At 50.4% G+C, this 25,256-nt stretch overlaps 1 protein-coding gene across 1 annotated transcript; it reads right to left on the bottom strand.

The window, feature by feature from the left end:
• Nucleotides 1-279: 279 nt before the first annotated feature.
• On the bottom strand, nt 280-25,203 carry Chaf1a (chromatin assembly factor 1 subunit A). Its single transcript, XM_038344590.1, has 14 exons — nt 25,065-25,203; nt 22,120-22,170; nt 19,325-20,115; nt 12,056-12,112; nt 10,743-10,945; nt 9,554-9,614; nt 9,234-9,302; nt 5,838-6,064; nt 5,408-5,573; nt 5,246-5,326; nt 4,777-4,869; nt 3,996-4,251; nt 2,719-3,167; nt 280-506 (listed from the first exon to the last, which is right to left on the bottom strand). Exons 1-14 carry the CDS (start codon nt 25,102-25,104, stop codon nt 363-365), a joined length of 2,688 nt encoding a protein of 895 aa, XP_038200518.1. The 5' UTR covers nt 25,105-25,203; the 3' UTR covers nt 280-362.
• Nucleotides 25,204-25,256: the final 53 nt, after the last annotated feature.

Below are 25,256 nucleotides of genomic sequence, written 5' to 3'. Positions count from 1 at the left end.
AGTGTCCCTGGCACAATTCATTAGCAAGTGTTTGACCACAGCAGGCACCTGTCGATCAGCTGTCAATAATGCTTAACTAAGAAGGGTAGATCAGCACACAGCCCTGGGGGCTTTACAGTTTAGAATAACTTCTCTGGCCTCCTCTAGACTCCACACCCTGGGGTGTGGGACAAAGTGCTCTTTACATGGGAGTCGGCAGGAAACTCAAGTCCGGTGGCAGCTGCTCAGGTGCCCATCCCCACTTCCCTCGGCAGCTGAGGGAAGGTGCGGCCACCATTGCCCAGGTCATGGCTTACACTCCACTCCCTGCAGCACAGGTTGCTTTTATCCAGGAGTCCCTGGGTCTTTCAACTTGACACCCATCATTTGCAAAGCGTGGGCGCAGGCACAGGAGCTTCTGACACGTCACCCGCAACATCTGGCACATCCACGATCATACAGTCTGTGTCGTCGTCCTCATCCTCTTCTGTGTCTGCCTGGAAGCCATCCATGTCCCCAGAGCCAACCTGCACAGAATATAGCCTGTCAGCGTCTTGACCCACGCACTCCCAACACACACATAGTCCTGGACAATTCTCAGTGACAGTGTTCACACGAGGGTCAATGGCTACAATCTCTGTGCTAAGATGACCTACACGCCCATCTAAAAACTGCCAACAGCAGCACCCCACCACAACCTGAGTGGCTTCTTTTTCTTTTGCTTTTTTTCAAGACAGGGCTTTTCTGTGTATCTTTGGTTATCCTGGAACTCACTGTTTAGACCAAGTCTGGCCTTGAACTCAGAGAGATCCATCTGCTTCTGCCTCTGCTTCCCGAGAGCTGGAATTAAAGGCGTGTGCCATCCACACCTGGACTGAGTGGCTTCTCAACTTTGGTTTCAAAGAACCAACAGAGCACCCACCTTCTTGGCATTTCTTTTTATGGGTGGCTAGAGTTGGTGGCTCCTGATGATGTGAGGATTCCACATAGATGCAGCCTGGGGTAATCCCACATGATGAGGAAATAGCTAACTGGCCTTCGACCCAGGGAAGGCAGCTGCTTCTCCACAAGTCTGAATGCCTCTTATGCAGATGTTTGCCTACATCCATGCATGGTAGCTTCAGAAGCTGAGGCAGGAGGATCAAGAGTTGGAAGACAGCCTGGGTTGTTTAATGGTTAAGAGCCCTGGCTGCTCCATCAAGAGACCAGAATTGGTTCCCAGCACCCATTATGGCTGCTCACAAATGCTTTTTTAACCACAGCTGCTGAGAAATTCCATGGGCACCATGCTTACACACACACACTGATAAAACATGAAAAACCCTTATAATGGAAAACCAAGTCTCAAAAGACTGGAGCATGCTGGGCTAGTGATGCACAGTGATCTGGTGTGACCACAGCTCCAGCTGAAGTTTAAACTACGCTGCACTAGATGAATACAGAACATTCAAGAGCACAGCTGGCCCTCCCTGAGGGGGGTGGGGCGCAGACACCTGGAAGGCTGGACCTAGCCCTGCTCCTCATAGCAGTTCTAGAAGAGTCTGATGGAACACTGGACTGCAGGGCTAAGGAACACACCCAGGCAGTCTAGGGCGCTGTGTGAGCACCATCTAGGCCTGTGTCTTTTGGAGGTAGCACCTTCAGCCATGAAATCCAAAAACCTACCGCTGTGGGCACATGGGGTTCCTCAGGGCCAAGGCTGACAGCAAAGTGTGTCTCTGAGCCTCGCTCCCTGCTCATGTAAGGTAAAGCAAAGATGAGGGGGACAGGAAAAGCAGCAGAGTAGCTTGACTTGCTGGAGCACAATGCTCCAGGCACATTCCATGACACTAAACCACATCCCAGGTTGAGGCGACCTGTGCCATCAATGACAGTGACATTAGGGCCACAAGGGAATAAACCCATCAATGACTGCAGATGCAGTGTTCTCAGGGCTCCCTGCTGTGGTTTGGGGCAGGGCCATGGATACCAAGCCCTGTGTCTATCCACAGTGGTGCCAGCGCCAGGAACACTTAGAGCCCTCTAAAGTTGCAGAAGAGAATCTGAAATGCCAACACGTGGTGAGTGAGCTGAACTTCAGTGACAGAAAGGACATCTCCAAGAAAAAAAATGCTGACACTGCCTCAGAGGGCAGGGCTGCATGGGGCTCTGATACCACCACATACTTGTGCCCACGCAGCCCAGTAGACAGTGCTTCGGCTGTTCATGTGCACAAAGCACCACTTGGAGTTAGAAGGAGCTATCAAGCAAGGATAAACTAAGCAGTAGAAGGCTGAGGGGTTACTTGCTGTGTGACCCTGATTATGACATTCAGGGACATGAACAAACACATGGCTGCTAGTGTAGGAGGGGGCAGGTGGGGCATAGGCTCTTGGGAAAGGAAGCAACTCCAGGTAACTATGACGGTAGTCACAAAAGCTGGGTCACTAAGAACCAGCTCCTTAGCCAACAGTGGCCTCTGGGTGATATCAGCATGAGGAGTTGAGATGTAGCTGTGCATACAGATGCACCCATCCACTACTGCGGCCGTAACTGTTGTACCAGGGCAGTGAGATGGCCCAGTAGGTAAAGGCGATTGCTGCACAAACCTGGCAACTTGAGTTCCACCCCAAAATCCCATGTGATGGCGGGAGGGAACCAGTGCCACAAAGCTGTCCTCTGACCTGGCACAAGCTGTGTGGCAGGTGCACAGTCTGCTATAGGCACAGGTGAGCAAGGCCCACTCCGTCTGCAGCTCACCTGTCCATCATACCGCCTTTTCTTCATGAACTGCGTAATGCACATGGTGGCTGTTGGCTTCCGCTTGATTGGCATGGATGTGCCCTGGTCAGGCCCCTCGGAAGTGTTGCCAGTGTCTTCCCTAGGTGTTGAGGGCATGGCGGTCACGTAGGTCCACTGGCAGGGCACAGGCAGGCATTCCTGGCCGAAGCTCCTGAGCACCTGTGGGTGCACATACCAGCACATACGAAAGTCGGGCCGCTTCTCATAGGCAGAGTTCTCAGAGATGAGGCGCTTCAGCCTGGCCTTGGATGGCACGACCATAGCATCCTCCGGGTTGGGTACATGTGGGTGTGGAGTGGGGCTTGGGGGGCTCAGCAGGCCACGGCGGCATCGCTCTTGGAATTCGCGGATGATGACCTTGCTCCCGTTCACATTGCCATGCAGCAGTGGAAGCAGCTGGGCCAGGACTGTGGGATGAGACAGGGGTTAGGGAATAAGCACCGAGAGAGCCCCATCCAAGGCATGCTTCAAAGAAAGCCACTAAGAGTGGGGTTAAAAGTGGCCAAGCCACACGCCTGCTCCCTAGAGGCACTGAGCAATGCCATGTGGTCAGCTTGTGTGCCCTCATATTCCTCCTGAGAAGCTACTGCTCTCTGAGTCATCAGTATCCCAGGGTTTAACATAGAGGGAGTGGCACAGCACTCTGGTCCAGGTCTCAATTCTGCTGTGGGTTCTACGTTTATAATCACCAAGGAGCCAGGCAGGCCTGGGCTGCAAATCCAAACACTCAGGGGGCAGAAGCAAGAACACTGTAAGCCACTTGATAACTTCATAACCTGTCTGGGCTACAACTCAAGACACTGACACAATTTTTTTTTTTTTTTCTTTGAAACAGGGTTACTCTGTAGCTTTGGAGCCTGTCTTGGAACTAGCTCTTGTAGATAGAGCAGGTTGGCCTGGAACTCACAGAGATCCGCCTGCCTCTGCCTCCCGAGTGCTGGGATTAAAGGCATGCGCCACCATCGCCTGTCTACTGACACAAAATTTTAAAATAAGTTAAAACAAAACAGTCACGGACAACAGGACTGGGGTGTGGCTCAGTGGTGCGTACTTGGTAGGCACATGCGAATCCTGGGTTTTGTACCCAGAAGCAAAACTTAAAAAGGGCAATGAGATGCTACATCGATGAGAAGGCACTGCTGTGCATGCAGACAACCTATCAGTCTGCAGACGTGTGACCTCCACAAGGACACTCTGACAAGCACCGTGGCCCAATGTACTGGCACCCCACTTACTATGCTGGTCCCTCTTCTCCCGCCTGGAGGCCTTTGGCTCTGGCTCTTCAGGGGGTGCTGCATCCAGCAGGCATGCGGTGAACTGCTGCAGCAGCTTCAAGTCAGAGCCTGCGCAGTTGGCTGCCTCAGCTGCCCACACGCATCCCACCTGTACAGGCTGCAGTACGCGGAAACGCTTGCCCTTGGCTAGGAGCTCATCCCACTCCTTGGCCTTCAGCTTCTGGCGCACTTTGTGGTTCTCGGGGTCTGCACACTCCTAGCAGGACAAGGAGCAGACCTTGTTTAATGTTCATGCTCTCTGGTGACCCAGTACTGGCACTGAGCTTTTGAGAGCAACACCAGAGGGGTCAGTTCACACCCTGAGCTGTATGATGAGTCAGGATATTCCAGTGGCTTTGCTTGTCTAGCCTCACGGCTCCTATGATGTGGTAAACAGGTGACCAAATCGCCACGAGAAGGCACAGCCAGTCTGACCCCAACCACCCTGTTCAGGCTTCCTAAAATTACAACCCGGAGTTCAGGGCCTAAGGACACCATTCAAATTCAACATGGCCTCTTATGGGAGAGCGTGTAGGGGCACAGGGACCTTCTGGAGCTGTGAGGCAGTCTGTGCTTTCTTTGGGGAGTTTGTTAGAACTCTAGGTGAAGGTGGGATTGTATAGGCTGGGCTGCATGTCAATCACTCTGCAGCAGAGAAAGTTCTATGCCTGCTCACTGCAGCCCAAGCCACAGCAGCTGATCACCCCAGTACTCCACAACCAGCCTGGGCAGGAGCCCTCACCTCAGTCACACCTTCATCCTCAGACAGGTACCCATGGGGCACAAAGAAGCCGTCGTCCTCATCTTCATCTTCCCCCATGTCATCATCCTCGTCCTTGAAGAGAAAGAAGAGCTCACGCACACAAAACACAGCCTGGTCTCACATACATGTAACCATGCAGGAACTAAGGGGTTTACAGAGCCTGCCTAGGGGCCAGCACTGGCCTTTCACATGTCCTAGTGTATCTCTGGCGCCACAACACACATGGACAAAACTGTCGGTGTCAGAGGAGGCTGGGGAGCCAGGAAGAAGGGATTGATAGGGCCCAGTGTGGCTCCAATGTGACTGGGGAAGCTAGGCGAACAAGCACTTACTAGTCTACGCAGAACCAAAACTTCAGATCTCCCAGTCTGTCCTACATCATCAGCCAACTGCACAGTGGCTTCCGCAGTTGGTGCAGAGGCCTCACATCCCCACCGGGGTTACTCACCCCCTCGCTGTGGGACAAAGACTCCCCAGGTTCCTCCTCTTCCCATTCATCGTCACTGTCCACCTCATAGTCAAGAAGGTTCTGGAGGGAGAAGGCACATGAGCATCATGGCACAAACGTAGCACAGAGCCTCACCCCCCACCCCCCAACTCCAGGGCTCACCTTGTCCTGGGCCCAGGGGTCACGGGGGCGGATAACTGCCGTCTTCTTGTTCCATGTCCCCCAGTATGCTGGCCGGTGGTTCTCTGAGAACTGCAGGAGCTTCATGCGGCCAAACTTCCTCCTTTCAGGTACACCGTCCACCTTGTTCTCCACAATGACCACGTCCCTGGGTGGTGGTCAGACGGTTCCTTGGTACTGTGCTCATGGCTGGTCACCATGGGACCGGCCTGTCCAGGAACTGCTCAGGACTGACTGCCCTTCCTGTTGCACCCAAGGCATAGGAGGTGCCATGCTGTGCCCCAGAGGCCCCTTGTAACATACTCTAGCAACCAAGAAAGACACCCAGGGAGATGGTGACTCTAGGGGACAGCAGCAATGGGCAGCATGGAACCACTTTCCAGGTCCTAGGACCTGGCATGCCAGGTCTCACCTGTCCATTATGTTGGTGCTGCGGCTGCAGACCTGGGTGGGTCCCGACTTCAGGGGCAGCCGATCTTTCAGGTCGCTGAGGAAGGAGCTGTTCCCAGTCTGCTGCTGTAGGAGTTGGTCTAGACGATCGCACAGGTCCTGGTCCAAGGCAGCCCGGCACCGCGGAGCCAGCACCATGTGTTCTTTGATTTCAAAGGGTGCAAACTTACCACAGGAGCCGGCCAGGGTCTGCAACAGGAACAATCCAATGCAATGCTGGCAGGTGAGTGCACCGTGGAAAGTCCAGGTGCTCAGGTACATGGCTATGAGAACTGCTGCTTGGTGGCCACAGGTCTAGAGTGGCCAAAGGGAGCTGCTTGGGTGCTGGAAGACTCTGGGTCTTCAGCGATGGGGCTGGATCTCAGAAGCCCACTTGAGTTACTTCTACCCTGTGGGCCCTTCAACCCCACCTGTGGAGACACAGCCTTGCTGTAACCTGGGCTGACACACCTGGCTTCCATAGTCTCTTATTTATTTAGGGGCTAGAGAGATGGCCACTAGACCACTAGACCACTGGCTGCTCTTTCAGAGGACTCAGGTTCAAATCTCAGTACCAACATGGTAGCTCACAACTGTCTGAAATCCCAGTTCCAGAGGATGCTGTCCTTTTGTTCTCTGTGGGTACTGCATGCATGTGGTGCATAGGCATACATGCAGGCAAAACATCCACACACATAAAACAAAAATCTACACAGAGTCTCCAGTCATTTTGTTATGTGAGTTTCTACATGTCATGCTAGCTGCCTCCCCTAATCCTAGCTTTCAGATCTTAATCATGGTGAGGGCCTTTTGGCCCCCAACTTCTGTCAAAGTCACTGAGTTCTGGAAAACCACTGTTTGCTTTATTTATTTATAATTTATTTATGAGTGCTCTGCATACCAGAAGAGGGCATCAGATCCTATAATAGATGGTTGTGAACCACCATGTGGTTGCTGGGAAGTAAACCCAGGACCTCTGGAAGAGTAGCTAGTGTTCTTAACTTCTTCTGAGCCTTCTCTCCAGTCCCCAAAAAACACTTTAATGTGTGAACCTGGATGACCAGGATGAATGAACGAGACCACAAATAAGCAGTGGCTCGGGGTTGGGGGAGGGGAGCACACGACAGAGCTCAGAGCTACCTCCTGAAAATGCTGGGGATAGGGACTGTGGGCCAGTGGACTGGTTCATCAAGAGTCTCACAACGCCACACAGTGGTGTACATGCCTTTAATCCCAGTCCTCAGGAGGCAAAGGCAGGCAGATCTCTGTGAGTTTAAGGCCAGCCTTGTCTACAAAGTGAATTCCAAGACAGACAGGACTGTTACACAGGGAAATCCTGTCTCACCCTCTACCCCCAGAAATACAAGAGTCTCACATTGAAAGCACAAGAGTCAGCTGGGTAGTGGTGGCACAGACCTTTCATCCCAGCACTGGGGAGGCAGAGGCAGATGGATCTCTGTGAGTTCGAGGCCAGCCTGATCTAGATTGAGTTCCAGGACAGCTAGGGCACTCAGAGAAATCCTGTTTTAAAAACAAAACTAAAACACCAAAACAACAAACAAAAATGAAAATACAAGAGTCCCCAACAGGGTCCACATCCAGCCATGTGGCCTGATGGCTGGACTGGTCATCCCATCATTGGCTGTGAATTCAAGTTCTCTGAATGCCACTGTCAGCCCACACCAGGGCCAGTCTGCTTAGCTGGTGGAGAGCCCTGAAATCCCTAAAAAACATGCCACCCAAGCTCGGCCTTGGGACCTTAGAGGGCAGCCAGGCCCCAGGGTGTCGTCCCAGTGGTCCCTGAGACTTCCCAAAGCCTTGAGGCAGAGAACCAACAGCTGTTGTTCCTCTAGGGCCAGGAGCCTCATGCAGCATTAGAAGACAGGAAACCAGTGATCCAAGTGCTCAACCAAGCTAAGGGTTGGGCCACTGGGTAGAATGCAGATCTAATATACTAAGAAGGGCTGGCAGGTTGGCTCAACAGGTTAAAAACTTCATCACCCCTGCCTGGTGACCAGAGTTTGAGACTGAGAACCTCTCCATGATGGGAGGAGGAAAACTACAAAAAATTGTCCTTTGACTTCTGTCCGTGCACGCATATATACAATAATAAAAAAAAAGACAAATCAGGGGCCAACAAAATGACTCAGAGGGTAAAAGTGCTTCCTACCAAACTGATAACCCAAGTTTAATCCCCAGGACACACACAGTGGAGAACTGTTAGCTCCACGTGTGTGATGTGCACACTCACATCCTCACCCAGTAATCATAAACCAAGGTCAGAGGAGATGGCTCATGGGCGTGTATGTTTGCTTTACAGAGGACCTGAGTTTGGATGCCACAACACATAGCTCGAAACCACAGAACACAAGACTTTCCAAGCAAAAAGGAAAACAACAGTCAGCAGAACAGGAAGGAACAAAGCACAGAGGAGATGGCAAGACACTAACACAGCAAGGGTCTTACATTCTATCATAAAGTGAGAGAGTTTTATCACTGGTTCTAGCCACAGGCCAATAAGCTGCAGCTGAGCCAAGCCTCCCAATTTACAGGTTAATTAGCTGTGGACTTGATGCAGGGACAAAGGCAGACTCACAACTGGTCACAGGATGCTCCACTGAGCTGACAAGTCCACAACAAGTCTGTTACTCACAGGCTAAGGTAACAGAGCAGCTGCCATACCTGGGAAGGGTGGGAGGGGGCTGCCTTCAGCCTCAGTTCCTACATGTGCTGGTCAGGGTCACCACAGCTTTCCCAATAAGCAAGGCCATTTCCAACTAGTCTCAGGGAATTGCCACGGAACCTGCAGCACTGTGTGGTCTCATGCCGGCCACATGCCCAAGATAACACATTGCATGCAAATGTAAGACCACGCTTAGCCCCAGCACGTGCTCAGTCCTACGATCCCAGCAGCCAGAGGCTGAGGATGGTGAGCTCAAGCCTAGCCCAGCCTACACAGCCAACTCTAGCATGGCCTGGGAAATAACACTCAACTAGATCTTAACATGCCAGGGCCAGGGCCTCAAACACCCAAGCCACTCAAGCCATCGTGAGGCCAGTGCTTGAGCAGTAGATGACACAGTGTCAGGAGAGGGGAGCTGGCTAGGTGAAAGGTCGGCATCAGGCCACCCAATTCTCCAGCACCCTGATCCTCTCTGTACTTAGGGCCTTGATGCCAGCCACAGATTAGTTCCAACCAATCTAGGTAATTAGGCGACAGGTTCCAAGAGATGGTCTCAAAAAAAGTGAATGGTGACAAATTTACATAATTAGAAATAAAATAAATTTGAAAATAAAGTGGAGAACAACAGAAGAAACCAGCACCTGGATCACACACACGCACAGAGTCAGCTGCACTCAGAGCTGAGGTGGTGCTCACCTTGGGGGCCTGCGGAGTCTTTGGCTTCTGGAAGAACCTAGTGATCTCTGCCTTCTCTGCCTTAATGCGCTGTGGTAGGGAGAGAACAGGACAGCAGTTACTCCAGGGCAGTCTGGAAAGGGAATACTATGCTTCAGGTTCTCAAAACCCCAACCCACGAGACATCTGCCCAGCAAGGAACCGGTGCCAACAGCAGTCAAGGAAGCAAGGCGGGGTCTGAGTAGGTGCAATCCCCTTGGGGCCCGCTGCCCCAACACTGAGACACAAAAAGCACCCCAATGCCTCAGTGTCCAGAAGGGCAGGGGAGGCAGTCAGGCTACCTTCTCTTCTTCTCGTAACCTCTTCTCCTCCTCTTTCTTCCTCTTCTCCTCCAGTTTAGCCCTGGGAGACAGGACACACAAGCTGTGTAAGCCAGAAGCCAGCTGCCCACCTTCCTGTTGTGCTGTGACAAGGCTATGGCAAAATGCACAGCATCACAAAATTCTTCCTTTTGCTTCTGAGACAGTCTTCCTAGGCAACCCCAGTTTGGCAACTGCAATCCCCCTGCCTCAGACTAGGTGCTAACATTACAGGTATCACAAATCTCCATATAAAATTATTATTCTGAGAGGCTGATTAGATGGCTCAGAGGTTAAGAGCATTGCTTGCTCTTCCAGAGGTCCTGAGTTCAATTCCCAGCAATCACATGGTGGCTCACAACCACCTATGAGATCTGCTGTCCTCTCTGACATGCAGGTGTACATACAGAACACTTTGTACATAAGAAATAAATCTTTTTAAGAAATTATTATTTTGAGATAGGGTCTCACTATACAGACAAAGCTGATCTGCTGATCCCCCAGCATGAGTACAGATTAAAGGAGGTAGAGTGAAAGCTTGCCATGCATGAAGCCCTGGGCTGCAGCCTCCACAAGTCAAAAGCCAGATGTGGTGGTGCCTGCTGACTATCCCAGCACTAGGTGGAGCCAGAAGAATCAAAACCCCTAGGTCATCCACAGCAACATGACTCACTTGCCATTTATCAGTCTCAACCACCTATGTGCATGGCACAAAGAATGATTTCTAGTGGGCAGGCATGGAGGCGTTCATCTTTTAACCCCAGCACTCAGGAGGCAGAGGCAGACCTGGTCTACAGAGTGAGCTCCAAGACAGCCAGGGCTTCACAGAGAAACCCTGTCTCAAAAACACAGAAAATAGTGCTACCACGAAAGAAATGTCTCACAGAACAAGAGCGGCTGTGAGCTTTCAGTGTCAAAACCTCATAGGATACAGTAGTCATCAACTGAAACAACAGCCCAGCTAGGAAACTGAGTAAGAAATCCTGATGGGACCAGAGCATCTAAAACCCCCAGAAATCTGGGAACCATTGCCAGACAAAGCCTGCAGCCATACAGAAAGAACACACACAGGTCAACTGCACCCTCTCCAGTCAGGCTCCGGTGAGACAGACAGAAAGGATTCGGCACAGAATACTGCTGGGGAGAGCCTCTGGGGGCCCCCACCACTCACTCCAGGGCCTCCTGCCGCTCCTTGCGTCGTTCCTCCTTGAGCCGCTGCTTCTCTGCCTTCTCCTTCTCATCCTTCTCCCGCTTCTCCCTCCGCTCCTTCTCCTTCAGCTCCTTCTCCTCCTCCTTCCTCCTCCGAGCCTCTTCCTTGGCTCGCCGTGTCTCTTCTCTTAGCTTCTCCTTCTCCTCCCTCTGCTGTTCTCTGTCCTGTGAAGATAGTGGCAAAGGTGTCCCACAGGTGACAAGAACTGCCAGATGACAGTGTTCCACATAGCCCAAGCTGACTCAGATTCCCTACATACACAAGCATGGCTTGATTTCAACAGGAGCCCGGTGGACGAGTATTAAACAGAGTCCTGGGTTGGACCCTAATGCCCAGCAGAAATCCTTCTGGAATTAAGCTCTAGTCCAGCAGGTCTCTCCACACTGGAGCCTGAGCCCTCAGTGTCCAACTCGGGGAAAAGGACTCAGAGCCTTCCTGGACTGAAGCCTGTGGATGGGGGCAGCTGCTGCAGCAGGTCTATGTTACGTGGGTTCTTGGTACCAGTGACTCCAGCATGTTTTGCAATTGTGTGCTGAGCCATAGCCCTCAAGTTCTACTTTCTGGCCAAAGGAGGCAGCCTGGACTAGGTAGGAGTGCAGGCCTGAGCACACTGTGGGGACTGGTCTGTTCCTGGCCATTACTAAGGAGACAGAAGCCCTGGAGATTCAGTCTGGCTGCTGCACCTTCACGTGTGCTGTCACAAAGGCTGAATTGTACCTAGCGCTGCAGGCATGCCACCTGTCACTGGGAGACCAGGGCTAGCCTGGGTTACACAGCGAGCCTCTAAGAGATACGACAGATGGGACTGGGGTGTACCCCAGAGGCCCAGCACATTCAGCATGCCTTTCCCATACTAACCCTCCAATACCAAATGCCTACGGAACACCAGCTGACATAGCAGGGCCTAAACATTTCCACATTAGTGTCCCCTTCCCCCATGAGCCACATGATGACCCAGAGATCGAAAAGCCATAAGCAGCTGTCACCTCTGCACTGTCTGGGGCCACTTCCGTGTGAACCTAACTCATACCCTTCCAAGGAGAATGAGACTATGACAAAGGTATTTTGCTTGATTCTGTTTTTTGATTTTTTTTGGCTCAGTATATAGCCCTGGCAGCACTTGAACTCAATGCCCACTACCCACACTGCACTAACAGAGGCCCAAGCAAGGTCTGCACACTCAGGACACCCAGACCATCACCACTGTTAGTGCAGTGGCAGCACAAGCAGCAGAGCCCAGAAGCACAAAGCTCGGAGAGCCAGGAGGGCCTTACTCTGTGCAACTTGCTCCTGCCCTTCTCCATGGAGCCTCTGACGAGTTTCTTGTCATCCTGAAAAGAAAGACAGAAGAACTTAGATCATATTCCCAAGGGACTCCATCCCACCCCATGGGAAGGGCAGCAGGACTTGGAGCCTGCAGGGAACATCGTGGGTGTCGTATGTAAGCCCCAGAAGAGCCAAGTGATTAGCAGTTGACTTTTTTGGAGCACAAGGACCTGATTAAGCACAAACACAGAAAGAGCCAGGTGCAATGACACACTTTAACCCTTGCACCAGGGACCAAAAGACAGGAGGATCCCTGGGTGGCAGTCTACCTCAGTTAACTGGCCCAGGCCCAAGGGGACAAGATGTTCAGTGTGGTGGCCATGGCTTTAGTTTCAGCACTGGAGAGGCAGAGACAGACAGCCAGCGTGGTGTATATGGCAAGACCCAGGCCAGCCAGGGAGACAAAGTGAGACCCCGTGCCCTGCTCCCTAAAAAGGATGACTACTGCCTGATGATCAATGATGAAGGCTGTCTTCTGGCCTCCACTCTCACAGGAACCAACCCATAAAGGCTGTTTATCAAGGATGATATAGTTCATAGGTACAATCACCCAGAAGAGCTGAGTGTGGTCAGAGGTGGAGTGCCCCCTTCTGTATTATTGAGATACAGCAGAAACAAAACAGAAATACTGTTGAAGCCGTGGCAGTGATGGTGCACGCCTTTAATCCCAACATTCAGGAGGCAGGAAGATCTCTGTGAGTTCAAGGCCAATCTGGTCCACAGAGCTAGTTCCAGGACAGACTCCAAAGCTAGAGAAACCCTGTTTCGAAAAACCAAATCAAACCTAAAAAACAAAAATCACCCCCCCACCAAAAACATTGTTGCAAAAGTCTTTTCCAGCAATAGTAGCAAAGGTTACAATAGGGCCAGCATACAAAGGCCTTATTCAGGTAAGTTGGACACAGGTAAGATGTCAGTGAACAGAGAGAAGCCAGCAGTGGGCAGAACTAAGCAGGAAGCCAGCTCCTCCTAGTCCCACCCCACTGTGTTCACAGGAGCTGCAATCCAGTCTTTCCTACAAGGTCAGGCTCATTGGGACTTCGTAGCTACAGGGAAACATTACCAGCAAGGGGCCTGGTTTCCGTGGTGCCGGGGATGGAACCCAGGGCTTTCTGCTCTGGGTGAGCTCTGAAGCATCTGTGTGAGGTAAAATCACCTGTGCTTCCATACTGGGCTTGAGTCCTGGATTCAAAAGATCCTCCTGCCTCAGTACCTCAGCACCAGTGCAAACGCAGCAGAGCAACCCTGCTTCCCTGTCCACACAGCTCAGCAGCATCTACACAGCACCTGGTGTGCCCTCGTGCAGACACATACCATGACGGGCACCACTTCCTGCTCTGGGCAGAATGACAAGGGAAGCTGCTTGGACATGTTCACAGCCAACATGTGATGTTTCCAGATCCAAGTTTTCTTCTGGAATTTTCCCTGCCCAGACCACGGTGTTTTGAGCCACAGTCTCCCTCTGTTGCCCAGGCCTAGCCTTGAATTTTTAATCCTCCTGCCTCTAGGAAAAAAGGTGTGCACCTACCTTTGGAGTGGTTTTTTTTTTTTTTTTTTTTTTTTTTTTTTTTTTTTGAGACAGGGTTTCTCTGTGGCTTTTTGGAGTGGTTTTGACCTGGCTTTGTCAAATGCAACGTAGGTACAGGAACTTGCAGGAGTGCAGGACTGAAAAGAGCCTGGCAGCCAGAGGGCTAATATGGCACAAGGGCAAATACCCAGGAACACGGCTGCACCAATACCATCCTGAATGCAATGACACTATGTGTTGCCAGACACTACGTTGAGTGACAGGTCTCACAGCACAGAAACCTAACCTCTGCCAGTGGAGAAACTATGCTAAGAACCTGCCCTGATGCAGAAGATGCCAGATGGTCTAATCGTGCCTTGTCAGGATGAGTAGAAATCCCAGCACCTGGGCCTCAGAAGCAGGAGGATCTCTGTGAGTTCAAGGAAGGCTGGGGTTACACAGTGAGAGCCACTTTTTTGTTTGTTTGTTTTGTTTTTTTCGAGACAGGGTTTCTCTGCGGCTTTGGAGCCTGTCCTGGAACTAGCTCTTGTAGAGCAGGCTGGTCTCGAACTCACAGAGATCTGCCTGCCTCTGCCTTCCGAGTGCTGGGATTAAAGGCGTGCGCCACCACCGCCCGGCTGAGAGCCAGTCTTAAAACAAAATAAAGGCCAAGGAGTCAGCTCAGCATGTCAAAAGTGCTTGTGAGCAAATCTAACATCAGAGTTAGTTCAAGCTAACTCCCTGATGCCACCCTGACCTTAGAATATGTGTGCGCGCGCGCACACACACACACACACACAATTAAAAAGTGTTACATAGGAAACGGTGAGCAGGCCTCTTAAGAAGGAGGGTAAAAGATGAAGCACGTGGCTGAGGTGTTCTCACCCACCTGGGGCCTCTAACATTTGCTATTCTGCCTTGCTGTGATCCAGCTACACCCTGGGTTAGGATACCAGAAGGAAATGGAATCAGCTTAGCTCTTCATTAACTGCTGAATGGATCATGAAAATGCAGTTTATTGACACAATGGAATATTATTCAGCTGCTAAGAAAAATGAAACTATGATGTTGGGCACTGGTAGCATCATAATTTCCCAGTACTCAGAGACAGGTAGATCTCTGTGAGTTCCAGGCCAGCCTGGGAAAACTGAAAAAGAAAAAAAAAATGAAATTATGCAATTTTCAGGAAATTCACCCTGGATGAGGAACCCAGACCCAGAAAGACAAATGCCACCAGTCTCCCATCTGTGGATGCCATCCCTGAATCCTTAGTCTGGTAGGCCCACACTGGAACACTCACAGAAGTCAGAAAAGCAGCAGAGCAACGAAGGGAGAAGCATCTGCAGGAAAGGGATATGGACCAAGAGGAGGGTTAAATGGGGTGCAGTAAATAACACTCAAGGCCTTTGACTACGTGATTCTACAGAAGCATCCTAGTTCATGCATGCACGGGATTTAAATGGAGCTGCCCTAATTGGCTGTGGTAATTAATTCCCCTCAGGTTCTTTTTAAAGACACGTTTACACTTGAAAGTTTTGCCTTCACGTGTCTGTCACCATGTTATGTGCCTGTGTCATCTGAAGGAGCAATTAGTCTCCAGGCCTGAGTCTTCGGTGTGCTGTGTATCTTTATACCCACAGACAAGTCAGCTCTCACCCCAGAGGCTTCTTTTTTGAAATACCTCCAGATAGCCTCACAACCTCTACATGCAAGACAGGCAGGTACTCGGCTCTACGTGGGACGGTTACATCACTTCTTGCCATCAAGGTGCAGGGGTCTTAGGGAAGACACCTGCAGTGAGACTGTCGTGCACGTGAACTTACAGCAGCTGTGACTGTAAGCACAAGACCCACACAGATCAAGCCGCACAAAATTCCAGCACAGATGGGGAACAGTCATGAATCTCCACCTGTAGTTTAGGAGTCACTGAGAAAGGGTGGCTGCCGGGAAGGGAAGGATCAGCCTTCTAAGGGATGTGGTCCGAGAGGTCACTTAAGGCCAGTAGATGGTTCCTGTGGTGCATGTACACTAACTGGACTCAGTAGATTTAAAAAACAAGAGCAGGCAACTTTTTGCCACCTGAAACCCCACAGACCTAGTTCCAAAACCCTAGATGCCAAGTCTTTCTGTGTATAAGCCTCTTTCCCGGGTAAGCATAGCCCTCTCCTCAAAGATGCCGATTCTCACAGCAACCACAACTGGGCACAACACAGACATCAGATCATGGGGATCCCAGCCTGGGATAATTTACAGCGCAGCTCCTGCATCTATGGCTCAGGGAACACAGCATGAGAGTGGGTGGAAAGACAGTAAGAGCCAGAGGATCAGATAGTCGCTGTGACGGTGTCTCCTAGAAAAAGCTGCATAAACAAGACCTGAACAGCAGCAGCACCAATGGACAGGCTAACACAGAACGTGGAAAATCTCAAGGGGGTTCTACCCCTAGACAAACAGCTACAGGCAAATAGTGACAGCTGAGAGAAGGAGAATTAGCCTCTCCCAGACCCAGAAATGAGCCCTCTTCTTGTTGTCCAATGCAGAGTGGCAGAGTGGTCAGACCTGAGATCATCCACACAAACAAAAACTCCACAGGACGTATTTATACATATCTTTGTTCTCTCTCTCTCTCTCTCTCTCTCTCTCTCTCTCTCTCTCTCTCTCTCTCTCTCTCTCTCTCTCTCACACACACACACCAAAGAGGCTACCAATTTGAGAATGTAAGACATGTCAGGGATTAGAGGGAGAAGTGATATAATCCCATTTTAATTAAAAATATATTTTTTAGCCGGGCAACGGTGGCGCACGCCTTTAATCCCAGCACTCGGGAGGCAGAGGCAGGCGGATCTCTGAGTTCAAGGCCAGCCTGGTCTACAAGAGCTAGTTCCAGGACAGGCTCTAGAAACTACAGGGAAACCCTGTCTCGAAAATATATATATATATATATATATATATATATATATATATATATATATATATATATATATATATTTAAATAAGAGCTCATAAGGCTGGGAATGGTGGTGCACGCCTTTAATCCCACCACTTGGGAGGCAAAGGCAGGTGGATTTCTGTGAGTTTGAGGCCAGCCTGGTCTACAGAGTAAGTTCCAAGATAGCCAGGACTACACAGAGAATCCCCGTCTCAAACCCTCCCCTCCAAAAAAACGAAACAAGAGAAACTCATGAATTTGAGGGGGAGAGAAGAATTTGGAGGGAAATGGAAAGAAATGTATTTGATCTAAACACGTCCTAAGTATGTATAGAATTCTTAAACACAAAACAGACAAGGTACCAGCACTTGGGAAGCATAGGCAGGTGGATCTTTGTGAGTTTGAGGTCATCCTGATTTACACAGCAAGTTCTAGGACAGCCAGGGTTACGTGGAGACCCTCAAAAAAACAAAATGAACAAAGACAAGAACTGTCTTACAAGCTGAGAAAATGGCTGTCCCCGATCAGGAGAGGGCAGGCTGGCTATGAGAGCAGAGGATCCTGCAGTGACTCCCAAAGCACTGAGACATGCAGGCATTAGGGACCAAGTAAGAAGTTACAGGGGCAGGAGCCACACCTCGCTGTATCAGCTGTGTCGACTGTCACCTGGCTTGCAGCCAGCCTGCTCTACACATCAAGACCCCATGTCAAAACCAGAAACTATCCAGACAGATCCAGATCTGATAGGTTGGAAAAGCCTTGAGTTCTAGATTTACTGGGGTCAGGAATCAAGTCAAACTTCACAAGGTGGATCTATGATTCAGATAGGGGCTGAAAAAACAAGATTAACGGACACGGCAAACACCTCGATGCATCACGGGATAAGGAGATTCTACAAACTGAAGATGAAGCTGGACTCAGGAGTTGGGACGCACAGACAAGATGGCCAATGAGGCTGCAGGAGCAGGCAGCAGCTCCAAGTTCTGTCTGTCAAGCCAGCAGGTCACCACATCCCTTAGATGACTGTGCTCTCAGTAAATGAAGTAATTCCACACATCAAAAGTCACAAAGGCAGCAGGGCAGTGGTGCAGCGCACCCTTAGTCCCAGCACTTGGGAGGCAGAGGCAGAGGCAGAGAAAGCTCTGTGAGTTCAAGGTTAGCCTGGTCTAAAGTACTAGTTCTAGGACAGCCAGGGCTACAGAGAGAAACCCTGTCTCGAGAAACAACAAAGTCACAAAGCCACCCAGACTGGTGATAGAGCAGACCTTACAGAATGGATGAACAAACCACCCACGACAAGGGTCCATACCAAACCAAGATCTAATGGGAACAAAGGAAAAGTGCCACACAACCACAATATCTTGGGATTCTGACTGTTTAAGGCTTCTTGTCCAACTATACACTCCAGACTGTATATGTCCTCACTCATGAGTGTATGTCCTCACTCATGACAATCCTCTTGCCTTACCCCAAAGACTGGGATTATAGGCATGTGATCTCATGTCTGGTTTGGATGAATTTTTATACAGTTTTATCTGAGATCTTAAGGACAGCTGAGAATTGATACATCTGTCACTGTGCAGATTTAAAGCCAACAAAGTGAGACACTCATGACATTTGAAATGCCAAGTCCTCTCAAACACAAGACTCCCTGAACTCCAAGACACGATCACCAGTACAAAATCCCATACCCGACCTCACTCTGACAGCTGCCACCAACACCCCAAAAGAGGGTTGACTTCAGCTCTGTCTGAGGGTACACAAACATCTGAATAAAGGAGGCTTCATAGCCGGGTGGTGGTGGCACATGCCTTTAAACCCAGCACTAGGGAAGTAGAGGTAGGTGGATCTCTGAGGCCAGCCTGGTCTACAAAGCACCAGGCCAGCCAAGAGAAACCGTCTTGAAAACAAAACAAAAAACCTGACACACAAGCACACACCAATCAAAACCCATTATATGTAATAACAATGTTTGGGAGTTTCAGGGCCAGCCAGGACCAGATATAAAGACGTAACAAAAACAAGACAGCTGGGATACAGCTCAGTGGTAAAGTGCTTGCCTAGCATGTGTGAGGGCCCCAGGTTTCTATGTGTATGGCAGGTAGCCTGGCTCTGAGTAACTATTCTAGGCCTTGTTGACACCTGGCTAGTAGTGACCTCAGGATGGTCATTTTGGTGGAGAGGGAAGGCACCCCTGGACAGACCACCACTCTTTAATAATAAAGCGGGAAGGTGGCAGGTGTGGGAAAGCTCAGCTCCAAAGACAAGGGCAGCGGCGAGCCTGGTCACAACATGCTTCAGCACTCCTTGTCCCAGATGTTCAAGAGCATCTGCTGTGAATGTTTGTCATCTGAGATGAGGGGCCCCCAAACCAAATAATCGATTTCCATTCTGTGAACTTTTTTTTTCTCCTAGACAGATTCTCACTATGCAGACCTGGCTGTCCTGGAACTCACTATGCAGACTTCAACTGAGAAGGTCCACCTGCCTCTGCCTCCCGAGTTGCTGGGATTAAAGGTGTGCATGTCACCAGTCAGCCAAATAACGGTCTTATGATTAGCTTGAGAGAGAATCTCATGTACTCATGTAGCCTAGGTTGGCCTCAAATTCACTATTTAGCTGAGGCTGACCCTGACCTCCTGTCTCTACCTCCCCAGTGCTGAGATATTAAGTTTCTGAGGTGCCTAGAATGGAGCCAAGTGCTCCAAGCATGCAGGACCAGTGCTCTATCCACTGCAAGGCCCTGTCAATATCCTGGGATTATGTGAGGTGGGTACTCACTCTGCAGATGGGTGTGGAGGGGGGGCTGGTCCTACTGAGCTGTGCTGGGGGTTCAGATGGTCCCTCAGGAGAGCTGGTTGGAGAAGAGCTGGTGGGGGAGTGGCTCAGTGTGGAGTCATCCTCAGGGCAGGACTCCAGCACCTCACTCTCTGAAGTGACACTCCTGTCCAGGGTCATCGTGGGAAGAGAGGTGTGGAGAGGCTTAGTGGCCAGAATGTCCTCAAGTACCACCATGGGCACCTTTTCTATAAAAAGGAGACCCCCTGCCTTGCTCCAGCCTGATGGCTCCTTTATGGGGGATGTCCTAGAACCCGTGGTCAGCTCAGGACAGCTCTGTAATAAGCCAGCCTGACAGTCACCCGTCCTCTCTGGGCCTCCTGGGCTCCCAGGCTCCTCCTCCACAAGGCAAGGAATGTCTGCAGGGGTCTCTGGGAGACACTGTTCCACTGTGGAGGGTCCCTGCTGCTGGTCGGCTCCTTCTGCTGGGGCATCAGGACTTGGTTCCCTGGGGCCCTCAGGGTTGTCTGGAATGTCACTGGAGTTCTCAGTCAGGTCGATGATGACCACACTCGGCCCTGGCTTTATTGTGGCCCTCAAGAAGCTATCAATGGGGCCTCGGCCACTGACCAGCTTCGGACTCAAGCCTACATGAGAACCTGTGTGACAGCGGTTTTCCAAAGTGTCCAAGGACAATTGTAATTCCGGAACTTTATCTTCCACAGACACTTTTGGTGATGTGTCCTCGGCTTTCTCCTTGGGAACAAGGTTCAGGGGTTTGAAGGGCAGGCGGGCTGAAATGAAGAAAAACAACATCTTCAGTGACAGCAAAGGGAGACCATAAACCCGTGTTCAAAATCTGAGTGCCTGAGCATTAATGGCCAGGAAGTCTGTGATGAAAATTTCAAGCCTAATCATGGAGCTGTTGTGGGTTGAAGAGACGGCTTCAGCTATAAAGAACAATGACTGCTCTTACAGAGGATCTGAGATCAATTCCCAACACCCATGTGGTGGCTCACAACCACCTGTTCCAGGGATGTGACACCTCCTTCTGACCTCCAAGGACCAGACATGCACATGATGCACCAACATACATGCAGGCAAAACACCCATACCCAGAAAATTTTAAGAGGTAGGCACAGCTGGAGGCTGGAGATCAAACTCAAGCAGGGAGGCTTGGCAGCAGGCACCTGACCTCCAGGACTCACTCCCCACTCTATACATTTAAATGCCAAGTATCACTGGTTAATTCTACATAAGTAAAAACCCAAACCAACCTTTTCCCTATGTTTAGTTGCCTCATGAAACACAGCTGCCCTGAGTTTCAGGCTCTGCTGATTCCTCCCACCTGGGACACATCTCACCAAAGTTAGTCTGGTAGGGAGTCCTAAGGGAAGAGGGAACTGCTAGAGGCCAATCAGATGGACAATTGGTTGGGCTCTTTAATGAGAGCCTTGATCCTTGACACAATCCCACTGCCACTGGGGTCAAGGGCAAGGGCATGGCTTGTGAACGTAGGAATAAGAGACACTCATGTGCTGCCCAGCAGTCTCCACACAGGTAGTCAGGCAGTGCCTGGCTGCTTCAGTTTGGGGGCAGCTGTTGGCACTTACTGGGAAGGGGCCAGGGCATCAGAGACAGCAAGCACGCCCCCCCCAGTAGAAAGACCACCAAAGCATCGGAAAGATGGTTCAGTGAATAAAGAAGGCATATGCTGCCAGGCCTGATGCAAAGACCCACATGAGGAGGAAAAAAGACTTGCACAAGCAGTCTTCTGGTCGCCACATGCACACCTCAGAACACACACCCAACACATGTGTGCACACGCACAGATGAATCACTATTTGATTTATCTGTACACAAATCAAATGGTAACCCTGCCCTGGGGTGCAGCTCTGCCTCCCGGTCCAGTCTGGACTTTGTAGCTAATAGGTAAGCTGGGTTAAAAAGTAGAACCCCATCTCAAAAACCAAAGCCCAGCAGCTTGAGAGCACTTCCTACTCTTGTAAAGTTGGGTCCCCCAGCACACGAGGTGGCTCACAGCTGCCCATAAATCCTGTTCCTGGGAATCTGACTACCCATGGCCTCTGCAACCAAGTGGTACACACATCACCCACAAATATATACCTAATTAAAGAAAATTTGATGGATCTTGTACCCATTTGGTGGCTCACAACCATCTGTAGCAAGGACCTTCCACCTGCAGTGGGCACATTAAAATACAGGGCCAAACATTCAGAGAGACAGATAAAAATAAATTGATAAAAAAAATTAAAACTGGAATCTGGGCATGGTGGCATACACCTTTAATTCCAGCATACAGAGGTAGATGGCTCTCTTGGAGTTCTAGACCAGCCTGGGCCACATAGTGAGACCTTGTCTCATAATAAATAAACAAGCAACAAATTGTGAAAACACAATCGCCTTCAGCTCATGTACACAGTATCCATGGAACTAATTCAATTCTAAACTCACAGTGAGCCCCATGCACACCTAGGCTCACCATATATACACATATCCCAAAGACAAGTCTGGGGTGGGTGCAGCTCAGTGGTGCAGGGCTTGGCTGTCATACGAGGCCCTGGGCTGGGTTCCAGCATCAAAACTGAAAAGGTAAGATGTCAGAAACACCTGAGACTTCCAAAGGTTAGTGAGCAACACTTTGGAGGGAACCTATCAAACTGGAGGGAGCACCTGCTGCCCTCCCCTCAGCTCCTTAACAGGCTACTGAAGACCCCACAGCAGCCAATGGAGAAAAGTCAGGAATCAGATTTAGGGCTTTCCCAGCCCCTAATTACCTTGTATCAACCTCTTCAATGGGAACCCCGGTCTGTCTTTGCAATCCATAGCTGTGGGTAAAAAAAAAAAAAAGAAGAGCAGAAGTTACTAAGGGTGAGGGTCACTGGCCAGCTAATGACCACAGCAGTCACACACAAGCAGCCCCCATTAGGGTCCCATGCCCCTGCCTCTCAAACGCTGGTAATGAAGGCTACACCACACCCAGCTGCCATTTACCTTTCTTATTTATGTATGCACGAGTATCTGTGTGTATGGGTGTCTGAGCTCAGAGGAGTTACAGGCATCTGTGAGGTACTGGATGTAAGTGCTGGTCCCCTGTAACTGCTGAGCATCTCTCCTTCCTCACACTTTCTACATTTGCCACACGGTGTGTCAGAGCACAACTCGCAGGGGCCAGTCTACATGTAGGTTGTCGTGACAGCACCCAACGGTCAAGTTTGGCAGCAGGTCTTCTGACCCTTGAACCCTAGCATCAGCCCATGGAGACAGTTTTTATGATTGGGGTAAGATTTTGGGGGTGCTGCTCACTTCTAGCTGAGACACAGGCACTCCCCCTAAACAGCCTGCAATAAATAGATAGGCCAGCCCCACAACAAAGACTTACTAGGTTCAAAATGTTAACACTGAACAATTCTACCCTAGACTCGGTCCCCTGCTTTTGAGTTTCTCTGTGTGCCTCGCTCAGTAACTGTTGCATTATATCCCCTAATGGATGCCAGACCTGATCCACGCTGTACCCAGACTGCCCTCCTCAACACTTGAATATACTGGGAACTGATGAACAGTGAGCAAAAAGCAAGGGCATGAGAGAACAGACAAGGAAGAGCCAGCCACGGAGTGATGCTTGCCACCCCAGGACTAAGGAGGTAGAGGTAGGAAGATTGCCTCAACTTCAAAGCCACCCTGGGCTACACAGAATTCTAAGTCAGTTATGGCTAAACTGCCAAGGTTATCTCAAAAAACTAGTGAGAGCTGGTGAGACGGTTCAGTGAGTTAGGGCGCTCTCCAAGTCTGGGGAGTGGTTAAGAGCACCAGCTGCTCTTCTAAGGGGACCCAGATTCAAGTCTCAGCACCTACATGGCAGCTCACCACTGTCTGTAACTCCAAGATCTGACACCCTCACACAGACATACATGCAGGCAAAACACCAATGCACATAAAATTAAAAATACAATTATTAAAAAAAAAAACCTCAGGAACTACCTAAACACATCAAAATCCATGCATGTTGGACAATAAATAGAACCTGTTTTTTGTTTGTTATGAGACAGTGGCTTTCTATGTAGCCCTGGCTGTCCTGGAACTCGATATGAAGACAAAGCTAGCCTAGAACTCACAGAGATCCACCTGCCTCTGCTTCCCAAGGGCTGGGAATAAAGGCAGGCACCACCATGCCTAGCTTAGAACTTTAAACAGATAGTTCAGGTGTAGAAACTCACACCTGCTAGGCAGTATGTTTTAAGTGGACAGAAAAAAACCCTCCTTCAGTAATTTGGGGAGCATTTTCATACATTTTACTAATGCTACATGGAATTCAGACTCCACTCTGGACAACCTCAGCTGTCTCAAGTGGAGACAGCCTGCTCACCCCAGCTTAGAGACTTGGACCCTACCCAGAACATCCATATTCCTTTTTTTCTATTTGAATGGAAGAAAAACAACATTGCTCTGTTTTCTATTACCAAACATATAGATTTCCCCCCCAAAAGACATCCTTTCTTTAAAACTTTTATTATTATTTTAATTAGTTTGTTGCAAAGGAGGCTTGTAGAATTGATTCTCTCCTATCTACGATAGCATTCAGTTGGTGAGAGACCAGGTCAATCTGGAACTCATCATCTCCTGCCTCAGCTTCTAGGATGCTGGAACTGCAGATACAAACTACCATACCCGGGGGCTGGAGAGATGGCTCAGTGGTTAAGAGCACTGGCTGTTCTTCCCGATTATCAACAGTGCTGGTTTTAAACGTTCTGCCTTGGTTAAATAAAAGCAATGCTCTATGATAGTCCAGGTAGTTTTATGAATATTAATTATGTTTTCATAAAATCCCAAGCTAGTCAGGGCAACAGTTCTAGCCCTCCTGGGATACCCGGCTGGGGAGAGAGGATGGTGTACATCTTTGGTGGTCAGAACCGTAGAGGGGGACAGCATTATCCCAGAAGAGGATGGAGATCGAGGACACTGCCCTCCATCCCTGAAACTGCCCACCCACCCCCACTCACACACAAACTGGCAGACTGGTCCCAGAAGGGACTGTCCTAAAATGTCCAAGTGGTGCTCAGTTGGTGAAATCTTGGACCATCAGGACGGCCCCCATCCCTTCCAGACCCCGAATCCTTCAACCCACACAGGGTGAGATTCAGTGCCAACCGCTGGGAGTACAATTCAGAGTCAAGCAGCGAGACTGGACATCCCACATTTAGCGAAGCCTGCCGCATGCTACAAAGACTCCTAACACGTACTCCATAGGGCCATACCACACTCACAAAAGAGAGCTTCCTGGTCACGCTTGCCACCCAAAGCCTCCAGCATTCCGGGCTTGCCCTGCCCCGCACAGCTGCGGGATTCTCTGGTGTCCAGAGCTCAAGGGACCACAGGCCTGTTTCCCCATCCCACTGCAAAGGTCCGACTCACTCGAGAACTCACAAATGCATTTAATAACCTGCTCAACTGACTCTACCCCGTCCTTGGCCTCAATTTCCCCACCCGCTACTAGAGGACACAGATGCATTCAGGACTCATCAAAGACGACCAGGGTCTGTTTCCTCATCTGCTACTAGGACCTAGATATTTGGACGACAAGTTTCCTTCGGGAACTTGCAAAGATGACTCTTCCCCCTCCCTGGGGCCTCAGTTTCCCCTCTGGGAGCCCTCCCGTCTCCGCCTCTCGGCCCCCCAGGCCACCCGGGAGCGGACCCAGTCCTTCTGGCCCAGCTTCACTCACCAGTGGCTCGTGGCGTCGCGACGTCCGGCTCCTCCAGCATCGCGGCGGCGGCGGCTCAGGCTTCACTTAGGCGGCCCCGCTGAGCTCTCCGCCTCCCGCCTATGCCGCCACTGCTGCCGCCGGTGCCGCCGCGCTCGTATTTGGCGGGAACCGCGGCAACCTCCGCGGCCCGCGCGCCGATTGGACAAGAGC

This window comes from Arvicola amphibius, chromosome 1 (assembly GCF_903992535.2).
Source record: "Arvicola amphibius chromosome 1, mArvAmp1.2, whole genome shotgun sequence".
NCBI lineage: Eukaryota > Metazoa > Chordata > Mammalia > Rodentia > Cricetidae > Arvicola > Arvicola amphibius.
The sequence above is the reverse complement of the archived record's forward strand: the minus strand, read 5'-3'. Positions and strand labels throughout refer to the sequence as shown.